General features: G+C 38.5%; 1 protein-coding gene across 10 annotated transcripts in view; it reads right to left on the bottom strand.

Moving 5' to 3' along the window:
* LOC114462948 (calmodulin-binding transcription activator 1-like) overlaps positions 1–15,902 on the bottom strand; it is an 83,088-nt gene that overhangs the window by 60,038 nt on the left and 7,148 nt on the right. For all 10 annotated transcript variants that reach the window (XM_028446076.1, XM_028446078.1, XM_028446079.1 and 7 more), the window contains exon 3: positions 9,867–9,970. In XM_028446076.1, coding sequence (XP_028301877.1) covers positions 9,867–9,970 — 104 coding nt within the window. The remainder of the gene's footprint in view (positions 1–9,866; positions 9,971–15,902) is intronic.

The following is a 15,902-nucleotide window of genomic DNA, read 5'->3' as shown; positions in this document are numbered from 1 at the left end:
GCACATTTGGCCGTCCAACAGAAGGAAAGTGTGATTTATGAAACGTTTGTATCAGACCAATTCCAGAATGATCGTTGACGCTACGGACTGGGTGGTTCACAAAATTAGTTTTCACCAAATTTTTCAGATCACTTTTTGCCTTGTTTACATTGACATTGGAAGCAGGTGTGCCAAGAATGGAGTCAATTGCTGCAAATTTAGAGGTGGTACATTTTTTCACAATGTTGCCGTTTTTTTCTATCTTCAGGAACAGTGTTAGAACTGTTCTAATACAAATTTAGTATAAATACATTGAGAAACTATTGAGATACCTTTATATTATTAAAGTTTCTGATATCTGGGAAAGTTACGCATTCTTTGGTTGAGGAATAAAAATTGTGAAAAAAATATGCCACCCTTTACGGACTTTATATTGGCCCAATTTTTGGTACACGTGTTCAAAATATCAATACGAACAAGGCAAAATGCGATCAGTTTCTGTGCACATTTCTGCTCTGCGCTCTCTCGTAAATAAGGAAGCTAAGTAACGCCATATTCATATCAAAGATGTATAAGCCTTTTCACACTCTCGGAAATCTCGCTCTCGTTCAGTTCTCGCACGTGAGTTCAATGGTCGAGGGGGATAAACTTGCCTTGGCTGACGAGTCTGACAGAGATTTAGATTATTTTTACCCTTAGAGCATTGATTCCTTTAAATATTTTTTTTCGGAAACATTGTATCGGTCAGAAATGCCGAGTTAGCTGCTAAAGCTATGCTGCACAATAGCTGAAAATTCAGGTTTTTCCTAGCTTTTTAAACAGTGACCAATCAGCTGATCAGTGTGGTTTCACTTATCGGTCTGTTTAGTGTCCATTTTGTGCACTTCCTTCAAATTTGTAAATTGAATTAAAATAATAGCTTAATAAAAATAATCATGGACCTGGTTAGTGAATGGTGTACCTCATAAATGTACCTTTTCAAAGTGAAAACTCATACTGTCCTTTTCACACTCGGAAATCTCGCTTATCCCATCAGTAATAATGATACATTTTATTTATAAGCGCTTTTCAAAAACTCAGACACTTTACAGTTGTTAAAACAATTACACAAATCAGAAAAAGAAGCTAACAATAATAAAGGTAAATACAGAAAAAAGTACAAAATCACAAGTTAAAAGCTTGGGAGAAGGAATGTGGAAACAAAGGGGGTCTGTCGCTTTGATACTGCTTCTCTCATCGGTTTTACAAAAGTGCTTGGATATGTGCATCATTCCCGTGTAGAGTCCGAATTCCACCTGCTTGAGACCCAGGGAGTTGGTGTTTTTGTCAACCAGAGGTCACCTGAGTGGCAGCGAGGGGACTGCCTTATTTCCATAATGCTGCTGAGCTGCTCCCGTCGGTTTTTAAAAGTCCTCGCATCGGCCGAAAGTGGCTTCAGCGGAAAGCCCCTGTCCTCCTCAATTCTGAATATGTGTAATATTAATATTAAAACATTAATGATCTCTGGAATAAAATTACAAACGCTATTGGGTTGGAAATATCAACAGAGTGAATGACTCTCGACCTATGACCTCCCCCAGGTCACGCATGTGCAATTGCAGAGTGTAAAAAGGCTTATTGATCCAATATTGATATTAAAATTAGTATCAGAATACATCTCTGATATATGCACTCAGATACAAACTTTATTCTTATTGGATTCATTGAGGTTATTTTTCAGGGTTTTTTTTAATTTATCTTATTTAATTATAGAATATTCTGATGTTTAAGGTTAATATTTCTGTAATCCATTGGTAAATAATAAATCGGTCAGTTTTTCTCATACCTATTGTTGCTGACAACTGTTTTCTGTTGAGTAACATTCAGTAACGTGCCGTCAGGGTAGGCAAGGTAGGCAGTGCCTACCCAAGGGTGAATTGATATTTTGATTATTTGTTTTAATTATAATATAATTATATATTATTTATTTTTTCCATTTCCAATAGCCTACAGTACTTCTAAGTTTGAAAGTGTCCGCATTTTGTGCGTTTCATAGCCCAAATTACTAAACAGCGCTATTTCCTGGAACGGCTGCACAGTCTTACTCCGCTGTAAGGCAGAGCGAGGCCACGCCTCCTCCCAAAGGCACGTTGCTCCTCTGTCTCTGTTCCCATTGTGTGTTTTTACGTGTTTGCGCATGCACAGTCAGGTCCCCAAGATGACAACCATTTACCTCCAAAGGCAGCGTAAAGAGCTGCCTTTGGACGTAACCGCGCTATGCTAAATGCTATACGTAAGTTCACAGTACATTAGTGAATAGACGCCATGTGACCACTGCTGCAACGTTCTCTAGCTAGTGGGCGGGATAACACTACAGACAGGATGACAGCGCTAGAGATGATAGAGAAACTTTTTTTTGAGGAAAAACAACAGCTTTCAAAAGATGGAGACCAACACCTGAGCTACCAGACCTTCAGCAAAGGTACGGTCAGAAAATGTTTCATACTTTTCACAGTGAATAGTACAAAAGGAAGGATTGGCTTTGTGGATGCTCCTCACTGAAGCTGTTCTGAGTTGTTCTCCGTGTTTCTGTGTTTCCAACACAAACAACAGATGTGCTGCCATGTCATGAGATATATCTTGTTGGGAGAGTATGGAGGCTATATTAAATAATTGTTTATGTTTCTTTAATGGTGTTTATGATGTTGATTTTGTTAGATGGCTAAATGCTTGTTCATGTGGATCTTGTTGGGTTTTTTTTTCTTATTATGAATTTTATATTTTGATAAGCGCATTGAGATGACTTTGTTGGAAATTGCTTTAAAAAATAAAATTGATTTGAATTGAATTAACACTTGCCAGCAGAAACATATGAAATTGTCATTGGTGGTCTAGATTTGCAACGTGCCTACCCAGCCCTAGTGGTCACGGCACGTCACTGGTAATATTGATATCACTTGATCAAGCCTTTTCTTTCCACATTACAAAACAAATTAAAAAAAAATCTATGTATGATCCCAATATTGTTATTGGTCAATTCCCAAGGCTACAATATTGATATCTAATCTGAAGCAAAAAAGAAGTATCGGGACACACCTAATTACAATCATAGATTACAATGCATCACAATACACCATGCTTTTGAAACCACCTACAAAGAAACCTGTAAAATATATCTAACAATTTAGAAGGACTGATGTGTTTGTGTATTTGATTTGATGCATCACTTATAAGCTCACAAAAAGTATTGACCTAAATAACAAAATAAATAAAAACGCTGTTGCAGAACTTTGTGTGTATGAAGTTTGCGGGTTTGAAAAACGGTGAAACCACAGCTTGCACAGGGGAGTTACTGGGTGAGCTCCAGGAGTTTTTACTTGCAAAGCTTTTGTCCTAAAGTGAATTTTAATTATTTTTTGTTTGTTATTATCAGCAGTGCAAGCAGTATATGCACCAGCTGTAATGTTATCCTTATAATTATCATCGTACTGCAAGATCCTGAGAGGCATAAAAAAAATAAATAAAAAATAGTACCATCAATTGTAGAATTAGAACAAACCTGTATCAACCCATCCAATCAGTTACCATGGTAACACCTACCTTTGATGCACACCAACACGCAGTAGGCAGATAGGGCACTACTCTAAGAGGCGTGAATTTTGATTCCCGTCTCCTTCAGGCAATCATGTTAGTATCATGCAGCACAGGCAGACACGGTCGTGTGTGAACTGTCAACCAGTCTGCCTCCACACTACGCAGCTTTTGGAATATCACTGTGTGACGGAACGCCGCACTACAGAGTGAAATAAAAAACCCTGCAGGTTTTGTGGCATTTCATGTCATTAAGTACAAAACTGCAGAATCCTTTCACGTCTGCTTCCCGCACTAGCTCTGCACAGTTGAGTGACATGTGGAGCAGTCACATGCAGACGCATTGTGGCACAGACGGCGTCGACTGTGTGATGTACTGAAGCCTGTGCCAACCGCTCGACAGTTGCATCATTTGAATCTTGGTGGGGGGGTCGCTCAGAAGTCGAAACCTTTAAAATGCACACCACACAATGTGCATATAGAATTTGCGTGTATGTGTATGTGTGTGTGTGTGTGTGTGTGTGTGTGTGTGTGTGTGTGTGTGCGTGTGTGTGTGTGTGTGTGTGTGTGAGCTTTCAAAAGGATTTTATTCAGTATTCGCCTCAGTGTCATTTCTTAACATATGAGTAGGGATGTCAAGGGTTCCCACAAGAGTAATCACATCTGAAGTTCAAGGACCAAACTCGAAAGTTTGTCAGTGTCTATTTGAATTTGAAATAAAGTCTGTTCATCTTCTCATGTAGCTCTCTGTAGACTCTGCTGAAACCAAAGACGTCATTCTGGATGGATGGATGGATGGCACACAGGCTTTACCATCAGTGTGTCCAGCTGACTGTGGTTTGTTATCTAAAACTTGTCTATAGTCTATTACCATGGACAGATACACATACACCCCCAATCTATTATTGAACAAAAGGCTCACGCCTCCGCTCAGCCCTTCAGGGAGGAATCCATCCCTCCATCCCAGAATAATTTCACACATCAGTAGATACACAAAAGAGAGAGGGAGAGGAAGATGAGGAATAAGAAAAAGGGACAAGAGGATGATAGGAGGAGGAGTGGATGTGGTAAAATGTATGGGGTCACAGCTCAGTGCTCGTGGGAGACCAAGGTGTCAGGGCGAGTCATGCGTGACAAAACAGAGATCAGAGGATCATACTGAACGGTGTGCGCATAAAAGCAAACTAACACACACAAATGCGAACTTGCACGGGCGTACACATGCTAAGAAAAAAAGGTGAGACTGAGGACATATCAGATGAAGATGTGTAAAGATTGAGTCTGACTACATCAGCAGCATTCTCCTCCAAACCTTGAATGGTAATCTGTTTATCTATCACACTCATCTTTTCTTACTCAGACACACACGCACGCACGCACGCACGCACGCACGCATACACACACACACACACACACACACACACACACACAGGAAATAATGCCAATTCTATGATTTAAAAAATAATTAAACACCATGAAGGAATCCCAAATAGTGAGGATAACCCATGTAGTCCTTATTAATTCAGAGGGCCTCTACTCTAGCTCCCAATTGCCTGTGCACTTTTTGTGTGATACTATAAATTCTTACAATAACAATACAGGAATGCACAGGCAACATTGAAATAACAATATCAATCACAGAGCACACAGTCAAGGGCTGCTCACACAGAACAACAACAGCAGCAACCTGGTTTTTAGCCTTTGACAAAAAGAGCATTGGATATAGGCTTGAGAATTGGTCAGTAATATTTCTTTAAGTCCAGCTAAAACATCATGAAAAATCTTGAATTTATAATATTAATACTGCATACAGAAATTAGAATTAAATTATTTCCTAAGTGAAATGCTTTTAAAGTATGAACCCCCATGCTGCCATGACTTACAGTAATAACTGCTATCAGGAAGCTATAGATCTCCTGTTGTGTTCCCTCATTAGGATCTAATGTATGTTGCATGTGAGCGTTTTCATTGTTTTTTTTTTCATTTATTTATTGTGGAAGCGGTTTCCTTTTCAGTGAGACAGAAAGGCAAACCTCTGATGCTGATATAAATTGAACAAATGATGGTATCATAATTCTTTATAACAGATGAAAATCGATAGTGCCTAAGATATAGCAACTTTGTACGACTTCATGGACGTTTTGATTCAAAGTTAAAAAAAAGAAAAAGGTAATATGAAATATGAACAGACCTTAAAACTGATATAAGAAAAGCTTGATGAAAAAAATGGTCCAGATGTTATTTGGCAGTGGTGAATACTGTATATTCTACTAATCTACTCCTGCGTTGAAATGTAAACCTGGGATACTATTTGGAGGCAAAATACATTACATTGCGATATTTGCCAGAAATATTTCATTTAGACATTTTGCTATATTGTGGGAACCAATATTTTACAATAAAAAATCTCAAATGAAATCTTTAGTTTGTAACTTAAAAATAACATGAAGAAAATGAATTGTAACAATTTTTAGTTTGCGACACACCCACACAGAAAGAAACACATACACAAACTGAAATACCTTCATGAACCTCTATACACATATCTCCTGCTGAGAAAGCACCAAGCTAATGGAAAAGCAGACACAATGGTGTGTTTTAATATGCGAAAACGTTATGCCTGGGTGGAAGTGGAGCTTTGCAGAAATTCGCTTTGGGACACCCAACCTTCCTCTGAACTGAGCCTGCACCTCCTCATAAGGGAGAGAGAGAGAGAGAGAGAGGAAGAAACAGCACATGGGCTATGTGTGTGTTTGTGTGGGTGTGTGTGTGTGTGTGTGTGTGTGTGTGTGTGTGTGTGTGTGTGTGCGTGTGTGTGTGTGTGTGTGCGTGTGTGTGTGTGTGTATGTGTGTGTGTGTGTGCGTGTCATGGGCGTAAAAGGTATAGTGGATGATTTTTCAGAAGTTTAGAAAAGAAAGGCCATCTACACATGCAACACACTACTTGCTTCCAAGAAGGAACGCCTATGTGAGCGAGAGAGCGTGCACCAGCCCAGTTTTTCTCGTGCACAGCTATGTTTACAAGTTGGAGTTGGCATTGCTGATGCAAGCTTCCCTTCCAAAAGAAGAGTTTCACTTTTCCCACTATGTCAGACTCACCACCGGTAAGTGAAAATCAATTTTCAAAGGACCCAGTGAGCGCCGGGCACGTAAACATATCATCAGAATGATTGACAACTAGGAGGACCAGCAGTCTTGATGATTTACCCCAAATGAGAAGTAAAGAAAACATGGTCCACTATACCTTTAAATAAGACAGATGAAGACTAAGCATAAAAGCTGCAAAAGGAAATAAAAACAAGGTTTTCATTCCTTTGGGTCTTGCCACATTGCCCTCTGTTAGGCAAATGAGTGGAGCTCCCTAACCAGTGCTGATTACATTGATATGAATCACACATCAACACTGACAAACTCTCACAGCGTTGTCACGTGAACGCACACTTCAGTAGCAACCACCGTGTTTAACTTCCACTATGATCTTCATTGAGATGGATTGCATGAAAAATGTAATGACATTCCAAAAGGAAAAAGAAAAAGAAACCCAGCCCAAATCAGCTTTGCATTGCATAATAATGCCAGACTTGGTAATCAATAACACAAACACACATCTATAATAGAGTGCACCGGCTGCACATGGAGAAAATGTCCCAGCAGAGGCTCACCACATCACAATGGATAGAGCAAACCACCAGTGGAGAGCTGTGTAATGCATAAACAAGGAGCTATTGTTGATAACTGTCTGCATCTATTTCACTCCATCAAACACTTTCCAAAGCCAACAGCTTAAGTCTGGAACGACACGTTTCTGAAAAGCTTTTCACACCCCAAATGTTTAGCTTTAGGTCATGTCTGGCTCTGATTACAGAGATGTCCCAAGATAATATGACCCCATTTTACATGGTACCACTTAGCTAAGAGCAAAACTTCTGTTATTTATTGTTAATGCTCCAAATCGATTCTAATTTTGGCTCAGAGGAAAGCTATCCAAGCCTTACATCAATGAGTAGTAGCATGTGAGGAAACATTTCCAAGTTCTAAATTAGACACACTAGTAGAGAGAGTAACAATGAGAAAAGCCTTTTAGTCAAGTCAACCTTTCTGGATGTAGTGTTTTCATTCAATTTATCTTTAGGTTGTTGTTTTGTTGTTGTTCATTTTGAAAGGAATGAATAAAGAAGTGAACTGTAAGATCATCCCAGCCACATTCTACAACTACACCTCCCATCTGCAGGGCAACCATCTAGTAAGCTATGCTGCATTTCAGTCTCAAGATTTATATCAAAACAGCACATTTATTATACAAAATGGTTGAGTTTCATTGGAAACCCAAAGGAAAAAGATTTTCTCTATATGACATGACTCAAACGTAATCTATACCATTTATTGATTTGTCGAGGAAGACTTAAAAAAAAAAACTTTTGCTTTGTTTTAGATGGATTTTCTAACACAGAAAAGACATTATTTATTTCTAGTGATACACGATATTATCGACACATCATCTATATTGGCTTTAAAATTACATATCGGACATCGGCCATTCTGCTGATATAATTAACCTATAAAACAACAGGATTTGCTTCCTTGATCAACCCACATACTGTACATCATATACCTCACTTAGACACCTGGTCACCCGCGCATCTTGAGTGTGGGAAGCTGCACGAGGGCGACCGTGGCTCAGGTGGTAGTGGGTCGTCTTCTGATCGAGAGGTTGGGGGTTCGATCCCAGTACCTGACTATGTGTCGACGTGTCCTTGGGCAAGACACTGAACCCTAAGTTGCTCCCAGTGGTTGACTAGCGCCTTGCATGGCAGTCCTGTCCCACTGGTGTGTGAATGTGAGAGTGAATGGGTGAATGAGCTGATATGTAAAGCGCTTTGAGACTGCTTCAGTGTGGTGATAAAGCGCTATATAAAATCAAGTCCATTTACCATTTACGAGTGTTTGCAAACCAAAAAAGGTAAGAGGCACTCAAAATCTCAAAATACAAATATTCACTGAATTTACCGATTTCAGAGGTTACATTTTTTTTGTATGAAAATAAATAGAAAATAGTTTACCACTCAACTACAAAATGTAAGTAGATAAGTAGATAGTAGCTGCTTTACGTAGTAGTAAGTAACTTGATTGTTCTGTTTAACAATTGTCAGAAATAAATTATTATTTTTATGAATATATTTCTTATTTTGCACAAAGAATGATTACTGATGTTACATTATTTTCAGTGTTGTCTTATGTCTACATTTGCCAGCAGGCCAACCAACATGATAAAGAGTCTGTAAAATAATCTGTTAATTCCAATAGAAAAATAAGATGATTTCTGCAAATAGGAGTGGGGAAAAATATTGGTATCAGTTATCGGACAAACAAGTTGTAGAATATCGGCATAGTGGATATCGGCCAAAAGTCCAATATCGTGTCTCTCTAAAAATTCTATCAATATTCTGTTCTAAGCTGGTTCCAGTTTAAGATATTTATGTTTTTTATTTGTAACCATTGAGAAAGATATTTTTGGCATTAAAAAGCTTGTTTTTTGTGACCTCTGAGAAGCTTAACTGAATACGTACTAATACAATAATTCTCTATCCAGACACTGAACGCATATGATCAATACATTGTTGGGGTTAGAACCATGAGCAATTCCAATTTGGGAAGTGCTCTTTCTACTAGACTTCTTCAAACCTATTAGTGAATGCAAAAAGCACCCTGGGAAATTATGAATGTATGACATGAGAGTGTGACTCTTCAGGATTGTTTACACAAAAAAAAGTATTGAATCAACATTTCATTACCATACATAGGGAGTATGATAGGTCTCTATCTATTTGTAACCAAAAAAGGTCAGGTTCAGGCGTACTCGCTGCAACTCAAGAACATTTTATATATTTAGAAATTCAAAAGCAGTTTAAAGCAACAAGCAACCATAAGTGTGCAACCTTTCTTCAGTTGCATAGCAACACTGTTAGGCTCTGCTAACAATCTCTCTCTAACTGGCCAAAGGTTTTTTGAACCCAACAACACCCAGGAGTGAAAACATTCAATCTGTAGCCTCGTTTCCTTCTTTAAAATCACAAAGCTCTTTTGTTTCACTCTCTGGGAGGTCATGAGTGCAACACCTTCACACCAAATTGTTTGATATCACAAAGCCAAACAGACTTGCCAAATTGAATTTATAATCAGTAAGAATTTTTCTTGAGGTCTCTGGTTCATGGTCCTATCATGATAACCATCATGTTTTTGCACAGCTCAGTTCTTTCCATCATCTCTCAACATGACACTTCACACAGATTTCCTTCTACAGTGCTCCTCATTCTAACCTCATTGGTGTTCCAGCGATGGCGCTCCTTCGGCAGAGAAGAACATTTGGGTAGACACTCTAGCAGCTTTTTAGGAAGGTAGATCTTCAACTGGCCAGGCTCATCTAAAAGAGAATTGAAAATGATTAAAACACAATTTATGCACATGCCAAAAAAAGCACAGCTTTAATGATAAATTTTTGATAGTAGAAAAACTGCACTGAGCCATATAATACTGTTTTTTTGGGTTTTTTTAACCCAGTTTAACAAAAACACAAAATGGTTTTGAATTTGCTTTTCCAACAACAGGCCACAGAATTCTGTGAAAACTACTGTATATTCATCATCTGCTGTCTTCATGTAGGTGTGTGTTATTATGGCCTACTCAGCTAAGGGTGAGTCACTGTGTACTGGAAAACAAGTTAGTAAAATTGAACTCATGTTTTGCACTCTTACATCTGGACAGCAGGTGTACATTCACCTTGGGCCCACCCACAAACAGATTTTGGTTTAAACTGAATCCATTAACATACATTATCCAAGCATTTGGGGTCGGCAAGAATCACAACCAATCACATGGGCATTACTTATCCACGTTAAAAGCATTGCTCTCCCCATAGTGTTACATGGGCAGGTTGGTAATGGAGTGGAGAATCCAAGAATAGCTCTTCCTGTGAGGAAACTTAGAATGTTGTAAAGGATCGACTGTCTGTTGTGAGTACACACTGTTTCAGCTCAAATGCTCCTAAAAGCATGTGTTGCTTAATTCTAAATTTAAAAGATGTCTCCAGATATGCTGAAAGTGCTGTAGGTTGATGAAAAAACACTACTAAAAAAAAAAAAAAATGGGAAAAAAAATTGGCTTTGACTTTCCTGTCTTGAAGACTGTTTTCATCAATGGGCTTGATATTCAGGTAAAACATGAACATATATTACAATGTAAGAAAATGCAGACTAATACACACTTCTTTTGGCCCTTTATCCAACCCCCCCCCCCCCTGCAAATTACAGCTGTTTCTAAAGGAAATCATTATCTATTCTCAGAATTCAGAGATGTAAAGAGTCTACAGCACACATGTCAAATCCAAGGCCCAACCCCCCAGCAAGCAAAAAAAGTCAGAGAAGCCATGAATCATTGTCTTCTAACTAATTCAGTTGTAGATATCTCCAAATTAATACAAAAACTCAATTAAACTCCACAATATCAGTAGGGCTCACATTTTCGATATGCTTATACCGCATGATGGCAGTAATTTCTAATCTCATTTCCCCAAATTACATAAAAAGGGTCACACAATCAAATAAATTGAAAGTGAATGATATTTGTCATTTATTGCTTTGATATTATCAGTGCCATACATATTTTATCATTTATTTTATGTGGAAATGCAAACAAGAGTACAATAATGATTAAATTACTAGTTTTCCTGTCTAAAATCTGCAGCCCACTGAAGATAACACCCCTGGTGAGGCTTTTTTCACTATTTCAGTGTGAAAATATAGATAAAACAATCTTTTTACTGAGTTCTCCTTACAAAGGAACTCAATAACAGTTTGAGGGATGTGTCTAGAATTATCTTACTGATGTGGTCTATAAGGAGCAATGGGTCATGCAGGTGCAAATCAGGATTCAGTCGAATCACCTAAACATAGTGCATTTAAATTTGGAAGATGAAAAAATGTTTTGTCATTGTTTGTTGAAGCACTGCAGGTAGCAGAGTTAAGTTGTCACATATTTAGATTTAAAAATATAGTATTCATGAATTTACAGTTAAAAAAATTCACTCATACCCCGACATGCTCTTATTTAAATTGTATTACCACAAGCATTGACACTAGCAACAATGTAATAAAGAAGAAAAACATATTAAAAAAGAACATTATTTGCAAGTGTTCCATGTAGGTAAACAAAGACAAACATTTATTTATTAAGATTTGTCTTAGAAAATTCATTATTATTACATCTTTTTATTAAATATTTTTTTAAAAAAACAGGCTAAACCTAAGTGGGGACTACTTTGCAACATGTTTAAAATTATAACATGTTATCCCCCGAAAATGTTTTTAACAAGCCATTTATTAAACCAGTGCCTAACTGAATACACATATTATGTTGTTTACTGTATGTGTTTGACAGGATCAAAGCTACATTAATCCATCACTACTGAGATTGTGTGTTAAATTGCCAAAATACTTGACAAAGAGGTTATCATAACTTGAATGATGATAAATCAACGATTTGTCCTAAAAGGCAAGGAAGAGTCACTAATGGAGTGTGGACATTGTTCTTCCTCTTACACAACCTGATTTAAATCCCTTCATTATTACATACATACATACATTTTTTGGGAGGAGAACTTAGGCCATAACATGCACTAACACATTCACAAACCCAGTTGTCCTGAATTCCCAGACTTGCAACTAATTCAATTGTGGCTGCTTATCTTTCCCCAATTCCATCCTTACCGTCAAGCGTTTGTAAACTCAACAGAGCAAATATGATAGCTGATCAGCTGTTCCAACTTTAATCAATACAAGATCTTATTCTAACTATCAAAACTTAACAGCTTTATAATATATTTTATTATTTTACTCTTCTGGTGTAAAAAAAAAAATAACCACACTGACCTCTGGATTACACCAAACAACTTAAATCAGCGTTTAGTTTACTGTAATATGGAGCAGGGGTTCTTAACTGGTTTCACCCTGGGACCCACATTTTGCCATGGTCATTAAATCGTGACCCACATTATTTTTTTTTTTTAGAATTCAACCAACCAAATGTAGTTTTCCAAAAATAGCTGTTGAAAACACACGTATGTACTTTTTTTTAAAAAAAAAACAAACAAACATAGATCTATAAATTTTCCTGTGCAATATACATTTCACAGCATGCCTGTCAAAAGAAAAGTTTCTTTCAAAATAAAAGACAAGTCTAATATGAGAGATATCAAGTATTTATTTATTTTATTCTGTGACCCACTTTTGGGTCCCGACCCACCAGTTGAGAATCGCTGATATAGAGAATATAAACTTTATCTATCTATTTCTCTAGATAGATCTAGAATCTATCATCCAACCATTTACCCATTCATCCATTATCACACGCATCCATCAACCCATTCATCTAATTACCCCAAAAATTCTGGGATGCTGTTCATAAAGGGCAACTAGTCATACTGTAAATGCCTTTGCAAAATATAAATGCAAATTCCAACATTTCTCATGCGTGAGCGCAGACCATATTGTCAGAAGCCTTTATTTTTATATATTGTTTTAATAAACTAAATAAAATAAAAACTGTTCAGGGGCAGATTGAGGGCAACGAGGAACAAATAATAATGATACCGTGGCCCCAGAAATACTCAAAGCTGAAGCTAATGAATTATTTGTGGAACATCCTGCAAAAATAACTTAAATCAATGAGGCCCACTGTTATTAGTTGCAGGACTTTGAGGAACTGCTGCTAATGTCTCATGTCTGCTTCTAATGTGCTTGATACAGGACACCATCAGAGATCTGACGGATGCCATACAATTATCAATCTGAGCTGTTTTGGCAGATGGAGGATGTCCAACACAGTACTAGCAAGATTCCCTTTTTTTGGCTGGGATAATGCAATTATGTCCCTACTGGTACAATTTGTGTGTTGGAAAAAGCTCTGGAAGACCAAAACCAAATATTTGTAGTCATGCTCGCAGAAAAACTGGCTGTCGTTCAGCTACTAGTTACTGTAAATGACACCTGCTGAGATGTCCTTCTCAAAACTGTACTGATAAATTCACAGAATTATTGATAAGTTCAGTACAGGTGACTTCACCTTTAAAACAGCAGACTTACAAAGACAGGAGGACTAACTTGTTCTCTCTCCCTCTCTCTCTCTGTCTCTGCTTGTGTGTGTGTGTGTGTGTGTGTGTGTGTGTGTGTGTGTGTGTGTGTGTGTGTGTGTGTGTGTGTGTGTGTGTGTGTGTGTGTGTGTGTGTGTGTGTGCCCACTGGGTATGCTGCTCAGGAGTCAAAGAGAGTGAGAACCCAAAGGTTATTGATAAGCATTTGAGTAGAGGGCGTTCATTCATGATTCCCTTGGGAAGTAAGGAATTATACTCTACCTGAGGGCAGACGACAGAACTGGAGAATAAGAAATATAGCCAAGGAGGATGGGAAGCAGGGTCAAAGTGAAGCAGGGAGACAATCAGAAAGAGATGGACACTGAATAAAAAATAAAGTTACGGGGAGAGGAAAAGGATATGGAAGGTAGAAACTACAAGGACAAGAGTTGGAACAAGGTAATGCAAAGCCAGAATGAGAAAGAGCAGCAGGACCAGAGTAGATTCTGTGTGTGTGCATCTAAGTAGGTATCTGAGCATGTGTGTGTCAGTAGATAGTGTGTTCAAGCACGTATGCTTCCCCTAATCAATTATGCATTTATTAATAGAAGGCCTGAGAAGACAGAATTTCAAACAGCTGAACTGTGCAGCAGCTTAGTTAAACAGCTGAATGGTGCAGCTTAGTTTAAGCCTAATTTCTTTTTTAGCAGCACTCCAGCCTCTCCGCTATGAATGCCAATCAGCGTTTAAACCCCACCCCTCCTGGCTATAGCCCCCTCCCTTCTCCTGCTGTTCTGAAGAATTCTCACAGCCTCGCCTTTGAAATGTACCAGAACCACATCAAACAAGCGCAAGGCACATGCGCAGAACACATCAAACACCCCCACGCATATGCATGGTCATACATACAAACACAGACCCTGGATGGCGATCAAAGAGCACACATCTCAACATTTGTTCCTGAATGCTGTGGGTTTTTTTTTTTTTTTTTTTACCCAATGACCTTGGTCCTGACATCTCTTTAAAAGCACACCTTCATTGACGCCATCATCCCCTTAACCTATCCCTGCACTTTTCTCCAGTCTGAGAAAGTCCAACTTTTCTGATTTGTTGAATGCTGATAAGCAACATCACACTCCACCCCCCACCCACCTGCCAATGGTTTGTATCTTGTATTTCCAACAACTCCTCTTTCTCAAAAATCAGCCTGGGTATCGTTGCAATCGTCTTTTCCATCTGTTCCAAATGACTCTTGGGGGAGCTGTTCTGTGGTGTATAGGGCAAAAACTTCTCTTTTGTTTCTGGCAATCAAGGGAAATGAACCAGCCTGGGACATGAGGGAAACACATCTAAATATGGAAATTTGCCAGTCTTTCCATTTATGCTGGTATTTGAAACAATAAAACTGTTTCAGTACCTCCATTACTTTAGGTGACTCCCTCTGCAGAGAGCCACAAATTAAGACTGGATAACTCCCTCACTTGCTTAAAAACAGAGTCCAAAAAAGTGACAAAATATGAATACTAATATGAAATGGATGGCTCGTTAAGTCATAGAGAAAGAAATGCTAAAAAATGAAAATGTTCAAACAAAGTGAAACATTGCTTTATGCCCTATCAAATGCAATGATTTAGACTAGAATCTTACAGAGGAGCGGCCTCCAACTGATGAATATTTTACCTCATAAAACTGTCATCTCCATATTTAACACAGAAACAAGCCAATGCCCTTGTGAGATGGCTGTCAGTTAATTATAAAACTCTCTTCAGTAAAGAGAGAGAAAAACGCTCCAAATGCAACTCTTAACTCTCCCCCTACTGATATTAGGAGGTGTCAGGGGAAATTTTCACATTTTCCCCCTTTTTGGGGATGAAATTAATGTGACAGAAAGAAAGGCTCATTGCACAACAGCAAGATAGAGGGCTGGGAGGGAGTGATGAGGACAGGGGGTGAGCCAGGGAGGGGAGAAGATTGGGGAGGGGGGCATAGCATGGGACAAGCAAGAGTGCAGGAAGAAGGAGCGTGAGACAAGAAGGAAAGGGAGAGGGAGAGCGAGGGGTGGAGGGGGAGGGGGGAGGGGATAGAGAGATGGGCGTGCATGCTAATTTTATCATTCTGCTGATAAACTTTTCCTCCAGTAATCCTCCAGCTGGGACGTGAGAACAGATAGGAGACAGGGATCGGCTCAAGAATCCTCAGCTTATATTGAACAGCCATACCAAACACAGCCG

The sequence above is a fragment of the Gouania willdenowi genome, chromosome 5, assembly GCF_900634775.1.
Source record: "Gouania willdenowi chromosome 5, fGouWil2.1, whole genome shotgun sequence".
Lineage (NCBI taxonomy): Eukaryota > Metazoa > Chordata > Actinopteri > Blenniiformes > Gobiesocidae > Gouania > Gouania willdenowi.
Note: the sequence above shows the minus strand (reverse complement) of the source record. Positions and strands in the feature narration are given on the sequence as shown.